Raw genomic sequence first — 15,952 nt, 5'->3', positions numbered from 1 at the left:
GAATTTATTCAACGTTGTGGTGGCCTTAAAATATCTTGGAAATGTACCGCTATGTTTGTCGCAGTAGTTGTGTTATGGAATTTTTTGACTGCACAGAGACGAAGTGTTTCTTTGGAATAACCAAAATACATCTGTATAGTTTCAGCGACAAACACTTTTTCTTCAGCAGAACCAACTCATCTTAGTGCATATTTGTTTAGAATTTGGTGGAAGGCTAGTAAAGGCTACCATTTTTTTTTTATAACCAAACTTGTTTTGTTAATTTAAACAAATCAGTTTTTTCCTGTGTGATTAACATTTTGACGACTAAGTGTTGCACAATAGCCGCCGACTTCCGTGACAAAGTGGCAGAAAAGCGAAGTAGAACAAACCAATTCGTTTCGAGATTGAAGCAAGCTCATATATCTTTCCCTGTTAGAGTTATAGTGAAGTAGCGGATGGACATTCTACATTACCAACGCGGCCCTTTTGAGTCCACAAAAAGGAGAGACAGCCTTTGACGTCGAAGTCTGTCAAATTGAACTTCCGCCTTGTAATTGGAGAGAGATTCAGAACTGGCGGAAGAGACGTTGCGAGCAGAGCAGAAGCCCAGGTACACACAAATCTCGAGATGAAAGGGATGATATATCTCGAGGTTCCTTCTTTTATTGCCCCCGCGCTTTGGAGCTCGTAAAAACAGCCTTTTTGGGGCGTGGCGTAGGTTTCATTAGCTTCCTTGCTTGCTCGTGCAAACGCACGTAACGTAATAAAGACGTATAGGCATCGCGGGAGCATGGAAATTTACTGCCTGCGGTGAATTTTATTTCACCTGTTTCCTCAAAGCTCTGCTAATAATGAGAGGGAAAGAGTGAGGTGCAAATTTACACCGCGGCTGCTTGCATGACGAGAGGAAGTCCCCGGGATCATAACGGTTTTCATGCATAATTTGGAGCCTGTGGTATAAAATGAATTAAAAGTGCTGATGAGATTTTTTCTAAAGAGGTTTTCCGTGCGGTGGGAAGTGTTTTCTCGGTCTCTGATTTAGCCAGAGCGAAACATTAATATTAGTTTTGCCCTCTTCGTACTCGACGGAGTCACCACCATCCTTTGTGAAGAGATTTAAAGGTTCTGTCCGAAAGTGACGTCACCTAGCGCAGTTCGAAAGTGCCAATCAAACGAGCATTCGAGTTCGCAGTATAATGCAATCTTCTTTACTAGACTTTTGCACTCCTTGTTCATTTGTTTGAAATCTTGGAAGTCAACCAGATTTTGGTTGTAGTTCTTTCAATGTGTGGAAATATTAGTATAATAACTTTTTAAAACGCTATGTGATTTCTATGGTGAAAAACAAGTGTTTAAAATGCGGGGAAGACAGCGTGTTCTTAGTTTCGTCTACTGATCGTTTTTGGCGCTGTAGTCGAAGTGCAATTCGAAAGACACTTCCGGTCCAAGGCATCAAGACTGTTCGCTTCAATACGGTCTTGCACCTCGACCTAAGGAAGCTTTCAGACCGAAGCGACCTCTATAAATTCACTGAGGTGTTCCCCAAGGCTAATTGAGAAGTCTTGTTCCTTCTATTGTGCTTCCATCTGCTTTGGTCAGCGAATGTCCCACAGTTGTCTGTAATTGTCAAGGTCATTGTGTGCATTTGAATGGCTAGATATATATTTTGTAGGCGTTATGACATCAGAAGCAAATCAAGATTATGTCAATAACAATTGCAAGTGTAGTATTTGTGGTATTATTATTGAAGCTGCAACCATTTTCGTGAGTGTCCAGTGTACGTTATATTATCAATAAACATTGAAGTGTATATCAGATTCAAGGATTGATATACAGTACTATATAGTTTGTAGTCTGTGCTCGGTTGTCAATGTTCAACTGTTTAATAAGGAACCCGAGGAAGCGCTGCTGTGCATGTTTGAATACTGACTGTCAAAATGGAGTCTGTGAAATCGACAAGAACTATCAAACGTGGAAATATAAATTGGATTTGATACTTCTAAAGGAAGAAATGGATGTAGTGACGGGAGTGCAGCTGAAAGAACCGGACAAGGAATGGAAGAAAAAGGATGGTAAAGCTAGGGCCATCATTGGCCTTTTGCTGGAAGACAATCAACTCGTTCACATAAGAAAGCAGGAAACAGAGAAAGGATATTGGGATTCTTTGAAATGGTATCGTGAAACTTCAAGTCTGACAACTAAAGTGTATTTATTGAAGAAATTGAGCCGGTTACAACTAAGTGAAAATGTTGACATGGAGCAGAATAATGCAATTGGATATTTTGGATCAGCTTGCAGCTTTTGGTGAAAATTTTGCGGAACATTTGCAAGTAGCAATGTTGTTGTGTAGCCAGCTGGACAGCTACAAGACGCTAATTACATCACTGGAGATGAGACCAGAAGAAAACCGAACATTAGAAATGGCGAAGGGCAGTAGCCTATGCAGGATTTCATCGGGGGAGGGGGGGGATTATTTCTAAAACTTTCTCCAAATTCACATTACCATTGTTTTAGTATACTTTAATTAAATAATAATAATCACAATTAATTAATTAGCTGAATTACTACTAATACCACTACCACTATTAAGTAGTAGAGATCTACATAAATATAGTATTTATGAAAACAATAGAACTAAATTACTTTCTAGTCATTCGATTTATATCAAATTCTGGGAGCATTTTTGATTTCTTTGTTATGAAATAATTTGTCTGGTCAACGAGGTGAGACATTTTAGGGATGAAGAAAATTCATAAAAACAAGAAAATATATTAAAATAAATTGAAAAAATCAAAGTATGGAACTCATCCAAGGAGCTGCGGTGGTCTGGTCGGTAGAGCGTCTGACAATCACACGGGAGATCCGGATTTGATTACCAAAATTGGTTGGAATTTTTCCGGCTTCTTCCCCACATAAGTGTCCCCGATAATTCACATCTGGATTGTCTCTCTGTTCTTACCAACAAAATATTTTACAATAGTTAAGCTTATTGCCGTTTGAATAATTGTCTAGTCAACAAGGTGAGACATTTTAAAGAGACATTCAGTGCCACGTTAAACAATACAATAGCAAGACGAACTGGTGACTGTATTCTTGATGCTTCAAGTAGTGTGAAGAGTGCTGCATAATCTATGAAATGACCCCTTGTGCCTCTGGCTATGGCTTTTTCGGATTGATTTGATTTGTTGTAGATTATATTATACTGTGTCATTATCTTTATTTGATTTTTTCCAGACCCTATTTATCCCATCTGACCCCTATATATATATATATATATATATATATATATATATATATACAGGGTGTTTCTAAAGGTCGTTTACAACGCTTGGGAGGTGATTCCTCACACGAAAACAAGCAAAAAGTCTAAGTTCCATTTTTACGACTGAGGCTTCGTTTCCGAGATAGGAGCCTCGCAAAAGGTGACAAAGTGAACGTCACACCTAACTGGGACGAATACTATCACAGATAGAGAGGCGGTTCCAAGGGAATCATAAAGGAATCGTATGTGCTCAGTCCGGAAGTCACTATGAAAAGTTCACTGCACGCATGCGCAATGGAGTCCTCAAAGGAATTGGGGATTTCCAGCAACAACAATGCATGGAAAAGGTATGTAACGCAGCAAGAAGGACCGTGACAATGAGAAATGCGTTCAAGACAACACATCCCGACCTCAAACATCAAAACATGACCACCGAACACAAAATCCGAAAAGTTGAGCACGGTTGCATACCCCAGTTACACGCGAGGAATGAACGAATCATGTCATGCGGCATACGAGAGACAGGAGGAGGGAAAGAAAAACACAATATCAGATGATTGCGACAACGTGTATTTTTACACGCGACAACTACGTAATATCCCCCCCCACACACATACAACAAACAACAAATGCTACAATATCTTACGCACAGACAGTCCGTATCACTGTACACCAACTGAAGATGTCACTTTCACCACACAAAGGGGGTGGGGAGCAATACCAAAAGTGTTCTCACTGGTATTTGCCGAGGGCAATAATCACAGACGGTTTTCAAAATGTCTGCCGTTTACTTCTACGCAGAGATGACAGCGACGAATCACGGATTGTCGAGTACGAGCAAACAAGCCAGGTGTATCTGCTACCGTCGCGGCGGCGACGTTGATGCGAGCAACGAGGTCCTCAGCTGATGTGACAGGTGTGTCGTATACGAGGGTTTTCATTTCTCCCCAGAAGAAAAAATCGAGAGGGTTGAGATCTGGCGACCTCGGTGGCCAAGGCACAGGCTCATCCCTACCAATGAACCTATTGCGAAACACGTCATGCAGGAAATGTCGTACATTACGATCGAAATGAGCTGGTGCACCATCGTGTTGGTACCACATTTCTTGCCGCAGTGCCAAAGGTACGGTCTCCAACAGTTCAGGCAGAACCTCACTAAGAAATGCATGATACGTGCGACCATTCAGGCGAACAGGGAGAATGTATGGTCCAATTAAATGATCATGTACTATCCCGCACCACACATTCACTGAAAACCTGTGCTGGTGATGGGCCACAAAAAGTGCATGTGGGTTGTCAAAGTCCCATACATGACTGTTTCTGCTATTGAAGACATCCATCCTGGTGAAAATGGCTTCATCTGTCCACAATACGTTTGCCCCGAAGTGAGGGTTTGTGTCCAGCTGATGCAACAACCATTGGCAAAACTCCATACGAGGGCGAAAGTCACGAGGTAACAGTTCTTGTACTTTCTGCAGTTTAAAAGGGTGCATTCCTTCATCTGACAACACTCGCCAAACATTCACATGAGACGTGTTTCGTGCCCGAGCGAGCACTCGCGTACTGGTGCCAGGATGTTCTGCGACCGCTGTTAACACATCTTCTGCAAACTGATGTGTGCGTACACTTCGGGGTCTTCCAACTTCTTGTCGCGGTGGTAACACTGACCCTGTTTCACGCAGTCGACTGTCCACTACCTGAAAGAAGGTGTGAGACGGTAAACGTCTATGTGGAAAGCGTTCTCCATAAAGACGCCTTGCCTCACGGCTATTACCACGTGCCTCCCCATACATGAGATGCATGTCTGCTAGCTGCTGGGTCGTATACGCAGCCATCTGTGTAATAGGGAGCTGGAACTGCAAAGTATTGTTTTTGTTTAACACTGGCACACTGCACAAATTGGCCGTATCACCGTACGAACACCACAGACCAATTGTTGCGATACTTGACTTGCCCACTCCACCACGTCAACTTCTTTCAATGCAACATACTAGTACTCTTCAATGCGTATGACAACCTAGAGCGAACTGCTGATCATATCCCAGCACCTGCAACACGATTGGGACGACTGCCGGAGAGAACCAACCCTTCGAGCTCCTCTCGCGGGAACAGCAGTCATGAAGGTCAAACGTAGACTACGAGAGCCAGACTTGCCTGTGCAGCGCTTCCAAAACTGGTCTCTTTTACGTCACAATGATCACGTGCGAACACTTTTGGTATTGCTCCCCACCCCCTTTGTGTGGTGAAAGTGACATCTTCAGTTGGTGTACAGTGACACGGACTGTCTTGTGCGTAAGATATTGTAGCATTTGTTGTTTGTTGTGTGTGTGTGGGGGGGGGATATTACGTAGTTGTCGCGTGTAAAAATACACGTTGTCGCAATCATCTGATATTGTGTTTTTCTTTCCCTCCTCCTGTCTCTCGTATGCCACATGACATGATTCGTTCATTCCTCGCGTGTAACTGGGGTATGCAACCGTGCTCAACTTTTCGGATTTTGTGTTCGGTGGTCATGTTTTGATGTTTGAGGTCGGGATGTGTTGTCTTGAACGCATTTCTCATTGTCACGGTCCTTCTTGCTGCGTTACATACCTTTTCCATGCATTGTTGTTGCTGGAAATCCCCAATTCCTTTGAGGACTCCATTGCGCATGCGTGCAGTGAACTTTTCATAGTGACTTCCGGACTGAGCACATACGATTCCTTTATGATTCCCTTGGAACCGCCTCTCTATCTGTGATAGTATTCGTCCCAGTTAGGTGTGACGTTCACTTTGTCACCTTTTGCGAGGCTCCTATCTCGGAAACGAAGCCTCAGTCGTAAAAATGGAACTTAGACTTTTTGCTTGTTTTCGTGTGAGGAATCACCTCCCAAGCGTTGTAAACGACCTTTAGAAACACCCTGTATATATATATATATATATATATTAATCTTGGACGTCTCACCATATGACACTATCCCAAAATTCCTGGTCCTTGTGGATGTGCTCTTTTGCGAATGAAAGTCTATTCCTGTGATTCACCTTATTTACATACGGCCTCTTTTGTGCTATTCTGCCATGATATCCATGCTTCCACAAGGCACGTCGGACAGTTTGATCGGACATCATCTTGCCAGCAATATTTTCTACTAACGATCCTAACTGAGGAACACTTAGTCGGGGGTTTTCTCGCACTCTTTTTAAAATAAAGCGTTCATCACGTTTATTCAACTGTCTCTTTTTTGGTTTTCTCGGCACATTTTGTGTTGAACCTTCCTCTCTAAATTTGTTTACTATGTATTGAACTGTGGAGTGTGATTTATTGACTGGTTGTCCAATTTTTCTTAACGAAAAACCTCTAAGCGCCTAATTTATAATAATGTCCTTCAGATCGGAACTAAGTTCCTTCACCTTGCCCATTTCGAACACGCTGATAGATAGACGATAGGCCTACAACAATACCTACGCCAGCATTCTGCTTGACAGGGAACGTGCCTGCATGTCCAAACTTGTTACGAAGTTGCAAACTGCACAAAATCGCCCGAATAGTGGTGGCGATTGAAACTCTTGCCTGTATGAATAACAATGTTGCATGACACAGCGTGTTTTTCTCTTTTCACACAAAATACATTTTTATTGACATCTGTTGGTGAAACCTTCATTAACATTAATTTCCAGGTACATATGAAAATGATTATATTTAGCTACTAGTAGATATGACATTTTTCCCTCGGAAATTCTATGTGTACGAATAACAATGTCACATACTGTATTTATGTATACGGGAGTTATGATATTATCTTCCACTGAAGCTGAGTATGTGGCAATTACAGAAGCATGTAAGGAAGCAAAATGGATAAAATGTGTGTTAAATGACATGGATAAAAAATGTGATGATCCAATTATCATAAATGAAGATGATCAAAGTTCTATCAAATTAATTCAAAATGAAAGGGTTAATTTTGAGAACTAAGCATATTGATGTAAAATAGCATTTTGTACATGATCTGTATTATGAAGGTGAGGTAACATTTAAGTACTGTACTTCAGAAGACATGTTTGCAGATACATTAACAAAACCACAAACAGGTATAAAGTTAAAAAGGAATTGTAAGGTAATGAATATTATAATGAGTGAGTAAAATCGATGATATACACTGTATTACTCATTGAAAAAAGGGGAGGTTATATGTTGGTTGTATTATCAATACACATTAAAGTGTATATCAGATTCAAGGGTTGATATACTACATAGTTTGTAGTCTGTGCAAAGCTGCATGGTTTTTCAACTGTTTTTTGTTCAGCACTTGTGTTCGTCCGAGCAAGATAGTCGGAATAGAAACTGCAATGTTCTTAATTAACCCAATATCCAGAAGAGAGAATATGGACATCCCTGGAAAATGAATGTCAACCTAAAATATATATTTTACACACAGCGTTACAGGAAAACTATAACTTCAAACTGAGTGTTCTTAAGGTAGCAACACTATTAAGGGGAAACTATGCCTCGTTTGCCCCACTGGGAAAAAATGCAATTTTGTAACTACAGTTGAAGGATCTCCATTCTTTTCATGATGATCTGGAATTTCAGTACGGCAGTGTGTTGTTGTTTCCAGGACATATGAGCAAATTTATGTTCTCCACTGCTCCCTTTTAACATTATATACACACAGTAGGATTTTTTTTAGCAGTATGCAACTGTATGTTGTACCGGCATGTTTTAGTATGGAATAGAACTACAGTCGGCGCCGCTGCAGGAGTACCAACCTACAGCAAACGCATGACACTCATGCGAATCACGGGCAATCAGCTGACAAAGAGAGATGGGAGATTGAAAAAATAATTACATTGTGTAATGGAAATATCACTGTATTAAGACGACATGCTAAGAAAATTATAAGTATTCTATCATACACAATAAATGGATGAACAGTTTATTCTTTACCTTTAATCCGTAATCTGAAAACACCTAGGCTCTATGCACTGCCGCTTCACTTGCTTCACCAGTCACTGCACGTGAGTCCTTTCAACAGTTGGTAACATTTCTCGTGCCCGAACATTAGAGTTTCCGTTGGCCCATTAAAGGGGGAAGTAGCCAATTTGAGCACAGTTGCATCACTCACAGATTGGCCATTTCTCTCAAGTTAATTCTGCGGCCGATCATTTATGAACACACAACGAGCCGTTGCTTATGATGAACACAATAACAAACCAACTTGTATGGATGTGTGTGTATTGCTGCATTCAGTTTTGCCCCATGGTCATTGCTAATAGAACCAAAATTTCTTATCTTTGCAGAGGCCGCCAAGGGGACCAGAGTGATGCACCCTTGTTGACCGGAAGAGCCAGTTCTCCAGAGCAAGACAGCGGGGCAACTGCGAGCGATGAGTGGAGCTGGAACAAGGAGAAGAGCCAACCAAAGAGGTGAGAAGAGTCATTTTTTTTCCTTCGTCTTCGTATCGTTAATGAATTTGAAGGAATCTGTTGCTTATACGTGAAACAATACAGTAAGCTGAAAATTACATATTCCCATGCAAGTAATTAATTTTTTTTATCACAGTGTGTTACTAATAATTATCAGGCCCTTAATAACTAAACCACAATATTTTAAATCAGTGTTAACATGAGCATCAGGAAAGAGAGCAAAGCTGCCCACATGATTTTTCTCAGGGGGAGGCAACAGTGCTTAAAGTGGGGGAAAGGGGAGGTGAGGCTTTCGCCCATTGAACAGAATTCTCATGATGCATTCCCAACATTAGAATAGGCACTTAATCTGCTGTCCTTCATGGCACCCCTCGTCAAGGTTTTCACGCTACAGTTTCAAAATTTGAACTACATTGTCTTTCTATATCTAAGGGGGGCAAGTGCCATCCTCTGTGGTCCTCCTTGAAGGGGAGGGGGTTGAACATGTCCGTAACCCACCCCCTTCCTTTTGGAAATTAACATCGTTCATTTCAGGTTACAAAAGAACAGAAAGCTCGTTATTTTTAGTATTAATAACAGGTATAAAGTTCAGTTAGTATTCAAACAGAATAACAGAAATAAAAACTGCGTTAGAAAATGAGGAAAGAATGAGTAAAATACGGGAACCAACCACTTTGTTTTTATATTTCATCCAAAGAATAGATGGCTCCAAACATTAGATTTATGTAAGAGGTCACACAAGATACTGTATAATCCTAAACAAAAGTAAAATAAATTAATCAAGTGACACAAGTATACAGTTAACATTATTGTATTGTTTCATATCTAGATTCACAAACTTTTCTTCTTTTTTTATATGTATGTTCTTGTATAAATAAGTTCTTCTTATATGTATGTATGTTCTTCTTTAAAATAAGCATGAGTGTACACTTCATTTTGTGTCCTTGAAGCAGTTTTCCCCCCTATTAATTCCCCTTGGGTTGTTTTCAACCCACTTCAAATGCTTCTCATAATCAATAATGAATTATTCATTGCGTATTTCTTATAGAAATGATGGCATTAAAAAATAGCACAAAAACCCAGGTCACGTGGACATACTTTTGTCAAATATAATCAATTATGGCTTCATTTCAAGTTATCATTAAGACCCCAAAATGTTATTTCCAACCAGTTTTGTGTCATGAATTACTGAACACCTTACGTGGGTCGTTTCGAGAGGGAGAGAGAAGAAAGGAGAAGATATATATAAAATACATACATATATTTCTCTCTTATTGGAATAAGAGAACTATCTCCTCTCTCTTCTCTGGTTGGAGAGAGAAAGGTGGGAGAATAGAAAATATATAAACAGAAGAAAACGAAGGGAGGAAGAAGAGAAAATAGAAACTCTCCTCCATTCTTCTCTCTTCCCTTCTCTGTTGGGAGAAAGAAAGGAGAGAGAAGGAGATGGGGGAAAGATGGGAAGGAGGCATGCAGAGAGAAGGGAAAGAAAGAACGGAAGAGGGAAGGAGAAGATTGAAAGAGATAAAGACAGATGGAAATGAGAGAGGAGATTCTATCTCTTCCCTTCTGTGCTTCCACTTTCAAGAGGAGAGGAAGAGAAAGTTTGCTTCTTTCAGAGAGAGAGAGAATTATATATTACTTTGTCTTCCCTCTCACCTGTCTCCCACTCTCCCTTCTCTTCTCCATTATCTGTCTTCTCTTACCCTCTTTTCTCTGTGCTACCTGTTCTTTATCTCTCTCTCCCACTAGAGAAGAAAGAGAACAGAAGAGGGTAGGATAGAGGATAGGAGGAATGTATTTTCTTGTCTCCTCTTTCTCTAACGTTCTTTATTCTTCTAGTCTCCCTTCTTTTTCTTTCTTCTCTCCTACCACCTTCTCCCTCCCTCCTCTCACTGTACACTTTTATTTCCCTAATTTCCCTGTTCTCTTTCTCTCCTCCTGCTCCCCATCTATCTCTATCCCACCAGAGAAAAGAGAGAGACAGAAGAGGAGGGGATGAGTTTTCTTATACTTACATATATTCAGCTCTTTCTCTCTCTCTCTTTCTGGCTATCTATCTTTCACTGTTGTTTGTTCTTCTCCTCCTTGCCTCTTTCTCTTCCTATGTTCTGTCACTTTTTCATCTTCAATCTCCTCTCTCTCTTTTCTGTCTCACTTCTCTTTCCTCTATTTCTAACATTTCTCTCATCTCCCTCCTATCTATATATGTTGCTCTTTCTCCCTCCTTTTCTATCTTTCATCTATTTCCTCTCTCCCAATGAGAAGAGAGGAAACACCAGAGAAGAAAGAAGTAAATGGCGTAGGAGAGGTGAAGAGAGTTTTCTTTCTCTCTTCTCTCCCTCCCCTCCTCGGTCTCACTTCTGCCTCTCTCCCACAAGAAAAAGAGAGGGTTTACTTATTTCCTATACATATATACATAAATATTCATTCCCCTTGTATTCTCTCTCTCTCTCTCTACTTTTGCAATTCTCTTTGCTCTCACCTACCTCTCATTCTCTGGTGCTCTTTGTTCTATTTTCCCCTCTCTCCCTCCCATCAAAAAGAGAGACAAAAGAAGGAGAGGAGGCTGAGAAGAAGAAGAAAGGAGAAGTTTTCTTCTTTCAGAGAAAGAATAAAATACATACATTTCCCTGTCTCCTTCCTCTCTCTATTATCTTCTCTCCCTATCTTATCACTTCTTCTTTCTCAGCGAAAGATGAGAGAGAGGAGGGATAAAAACAGGAGCAAGAGAGGCAGATGAATATATTTCCTCTGAAATCTCTCTCCCCCTCTTCTCGGAGAGACAAAACATGGAAAGGAGAGGGAGATAAGATGTATGTATACATTTATATATATCCCTGTGTATGTCTGTGTATTAATTGAGAGGGAGAGAGACGTCAAACAAAGAAGTGAAAAATGGTAATTCAGACTTTTGCTGGTGCTTTTCCAGCTGGTTATTCAAGGCAAAGTCTTTCTATGTGCATCATCTTTAAAAACTTAAAAATTTATTTTGTGTCATTTGAGAACTACCAATGCAAGATTTTGTTAAATTACAAAACCTATCCAGTGGCCTCCATTCTTCAAACTGTGTCGAGTGATAGTGGCATCTGTGGTGCAGTACTCGATCTATATGACAGGGGTCGCATCGCAAGATCGATTCCCAACTACAGCAGAAACCTTTTCAGGAGGCAAAAGGTATTGACGAAATAATTATTAAAATACATGGGAATGTCGTCACTTCCTTTCAAGAGAGATTAAACCTTAAATTCGGGACAGCTATCTCGGTGTCAGCAGATAATCAGGTACCACGTGATAGGTGCAGAAATCAGATACGACACATAGCTTATTCATCGCATTCCTTGTTTGATTCTGACAACATTTTTAGGTATGCATTGAAGATCACAAAGAATGCTTTCGATCCAAATTGATGAATGTTCCTAATGCGTTTTAAATAAATTAATAAAAAGAATTACTTACAGTGAATAATAATCAAGGATGCCTAAATTGAGTAAAAAGTTAGTGCATTGAAATAAATCTCAACTTTAAAGTGTATATCTTAGTACCAGGCAAAAAAAAAAAAAAGACACTGAGCAGATGGGAACATTCTGAAACAAAATTATTCAACTTAATTCTCAATGTGTCTCAAAACAAAACAAAACAAAAAAAAAAGAAGAGTTTTGGATTTGAACCAGAGATCCTTAATTCCTTGGAAAGAAGAGATCTCTGATGCAAGTATTTTACAAACTACTCTACAAGATCGCTCGTAGCAAACATCTTGAAATGCACACTTTGCTATGCGACGAACACTTCACTGCAAATTGTGAGAATTATTAATTGCCACTCGTTGCACAGTACTTTGCAGATATTGTTAAATATATTTTTCCTAAACTATTCGTAATTATGGCTATTTGTGTTCAAACTTGACAGCGATTTCCTCCAGGTGGACCACTACAGAGTGCAGTGTTTCCAATTTTAACATGCCAAATTGCAAATGTTCTCTATTAATATGTTGGGTGAATATAGTTTCAGACTTCAGGTCATAAACAAGAATGTAAATCTTTCACAACAGTGTTTCTCGGCTAGTAAGGGACCTGCTAGTCTCTCGTGGTACTCAAGAACTGTGTTGTCAAATTAACGATTGCTGGGCTTAGAAATCTTTCAGGGAGGTCAGGTAACATTTGGAGAAGTGTACAAAATATATGCATTCAACTTGTTCACTTCCCATTATGCAGCTAGCAATGAATTGATTTTGTTTCAGATCATCATCCAAACCATCAGGCGATTGGGAAAATTGGGGCGAAGGCTGGAGCGAAACCTGGAATTCCAGCAACCCAAGTTCTCCTCTGAAGGGCACATCATCCTCTGAAAATTCTTCCAAGAAATCGAGTACGGCAAAGAGCAAGAAAAAGACAAAGGAGAGCCTGCTAATAGACTTCGAGGACGAAAAGAGCAGCGACAAGGACGAGTGGAATTCCAAGTGGGACGACGACGAAGCCTGGAAGATGCTAAACAAACATGACTAGGATGTTGCTTCCAGTTTCTGTGTGGTTGTCTATCTCGTAAACTTACGCATGTGCTGTAAATGTGAAGGAGTGTCTGTAGTTGAGTGGAATATACAATTATTACATATATATTATGTTCTGTATGATACAAGGATGCATGTTTTGAAAGTATGTGTAATGTTTTCAAGTAAGCTTTTCTTTGCCAATGCATATTTATTTGTGCTCTTAATGGTAAATAGGACTCAAGAAATACGTTTGGGCTACATTTTACACGAGAGCATGCCATATCAACTTAAAATGGCTTTACTCAGTAAACAAAATTCTCACTTGCGAGAGACTGCATTGAGTGAAAGGTGATTTAGTGGGTGCCATGAAATTATTCATGCACTAGATTTTTATCTACATTATAATCACTTATACAGGTTATTTATTTCCATATCAAGAGATTATTTTTAGCGATATATATATATATACTTTTGTCTATTTTGCCAGAAGTTTCCTTTTTAAAATAAAAATATTACTTCAGATGGCATTCCACTTGATTATGGAACATTTGTATTGATATCAACACGTGTATAGAATTGTGTTAACTGTACGTTAAGGTTCTTGTAAAAAGAAAAGCACGACGAAGAACCACTTTGAAACAGTTAATGAAGTTTGCTGTCGTAGAAAAATATTTATTAATGTTGCAGATAAATTGTTTGGAAGCCTGGAGTATTTTGTGTGTGAGGGGAAATTAAACATTATGAAAAATAATAAAAGTGTTACATTATGCATATGTTGTTTCTTATCCTCTACTTTGAAATATAGTCTTCTTTAATGAACATGATGAAACAGGTACTTAAGAAGGTAAGGAGGACTGTGACAAAATGACTGCTGTATTGAATTAGAGGGACAACACTGCACAAGAGTGCATTTGTGTGGCTGTACTTTGAGTTTGTTCTGTTGCACTTTTAAGAAGTAATATGATAAGCAGGGAACAGATTTATATGTAAAGACATATTTTGTATTGTCTTCGCACATCATGGCATGTAGGGCCAAAAAATGTTTTTATTTTCCATATCATCTTAGGTTTTGGCTCATATTTAATTTATTTTTACATATTATTTCCATATTCGCACAATAACTACATGTCCCCCCTTTTGACCAAAAGCGTTGGGGAACCAACAAAAAAAAAAAATGTTATTCATTGTTTTCGAAACAAAATGAAAACTCATTTTGTGTGGTTTTACAATTAATGTCAATGTAGTAAGCATACTGTATTTTATGTAGCTCATGTATAAAAAATTACCTTTTTAATAATATAAGTCCATATTTTGGTGACAATAAGTATGTCACATTTTTATTACATATAAATCAGTTCCCTCATTATAAGGTTGAAGTTGTCAGCCACATGCCTAAGTATGCAACACAGAAAATATCAAAGTGCAGAAAGATGGGTGGGTTAATAAGGAAAAGTAGCTGTGATGAAAGTGAACATGACAAGTGACTGAATTTAAAATTACACTGCTTCAATTGTTACACCACTTAGAAGCAAGGGTGTCAAAAGGAGTAGTCGAAAATTGAAAGTTCATTTTCATTTGGTGTTTTAAGTCCACTTTGTGCACAGTAAGGCTAATTGGAACTAGACCTACAGTTTAAAGTGGGATCTGAACCACTATGTGCCTCCACCGGATATCGAACCCGGGATGCTACCACTGCACCATAGGTGAGGCCCTTTAAAAAATTTCACTTATTACTTATTATTCGAACAGAATAATTAAGTAAAAGTGCCTTAATTTTTTTTTAAAAAATGTAAAATACAGGGACAGTCCTCTGCCAGTTAAACCATAGAATAAATAAAACAGCTTATTACAAAAATCTCCCTATAACTTTCAAAGCTTTTTCTAAAATTTTGGAAAAAACAAAATATAACTGCATTTCAGTACACTAAATGTATGCAGTATACAGTACACAGTTGTGCTGCATATTAATAATCATTATAGTTGTTATATCCATTATTCAAATTTTATCGATGGCCTGACAGTATAAAAAAAAAAAAAATTAAAGGTAAGCCTGTACTTGTGCAGGCATGTGGAGGTGTAGAACTCCACACGTTCTTGATCTCTGCCATAGTTGGGATGATGTGATTAGCATCACGCTTGGGTCACCTGACTCCTAAAAATTTCTGGTGACCATGGGAATAATTATGAGTGAACCCCTCGCCCCAAACATTTTTTCCCCGACTTCGGCCATGCTACACTTCATACTCAAAAAAACTCTGCATCAAAATGAGGTAAGTTTTAGTTTCAAGGTATCAAAAATATGGATAGCTCCATCTACTCTAAGAGAGTAAATTGAAGTAAGCGAGAGAGGGGGGATGGAGGGAATGATGCTAGGGAGAGAGAAATTATAAAGGAGAGGAAGGGAGGTACAGAATCCACAAAAGCATTGGAGGCCAGAGTGGACTTGATGTGATCAGCATCTTGGGTGAAGAAAACATGATAAATACATGCATTTCCCCATTAGAATTGTGTGGTCTGAAACATTTCTCTAAAATATTCTTTCCAATTGATCCTGAGCGGATCAGATCTTGTCCAGACCGTGAACAGAACACAGGGGCAGCTCAAGATAAAAGTGGATTTTTGCAAGCACACCCCCCCCCCTATATCTTTCTACCCTGGTCCTCTTACTCTGTCCACCTTCCTCCTATAAAAATGACTAAAAATAGCCTCATTTTTAAAATACTTTAAATGTTACTGTTAAAGAACACATTTATTTTAGGTGTTTATTTAACCCTTAAGACGACGGAGCGTGTTTTGCCGGTAAATGCCTTGAGGAC

At 39.2% G+C, this 15,952-nt stretch overlaps 1 protein-coding gene across 1 annotated transcript in view; it reads left to right on the top strand.

Annotated features, from left to right (window-relative positions):
* ArfGAP1 (ADP-ribosylation factor GTPase-activating protein 1) overlaps nt 1-13,451 on the top strand; it is a 352,775-nt gene extending 339,324 nt beyond the window's left edge. Inside the window, exons 9-10 of the mRNA XM_083121990.1 lie at nt 8,522-8,647; nt 12,888-13,451. Of these exons, the coding sequence (XP_082978116.1) occupies nt 8,522-8,647; nt 12,888-13,152 (391 nt within the window). The 3' untranslated portion in view covers nt 13,153-13,451. The remainder of the gene's footprint in view (nt 1-8,521; nt 8,648-12,887) is intronic.
* Nucleotides 13,452-15,952: the final 2,501 nt, after the last annotated feature.

Source organism: Lepisma saccharinum, chromosome 5, assembly GCF_977018435.1.
Source record: "Lepisma saccharinum chromosome 5, izLepSacc3.1, whole genome shotgun sequence".
In the NCBI taxonomy this organism is placed as follows: domain Eukaryota; kingdom Metazoa; phylum Arthropoda; class Insecta; order Zygentoma; family Lepismatidae; genus Lepisma; species Lepisma saccharinum.
This window is presented reverse-complemented; position numbering and strand designations above follow the sequence as displayed.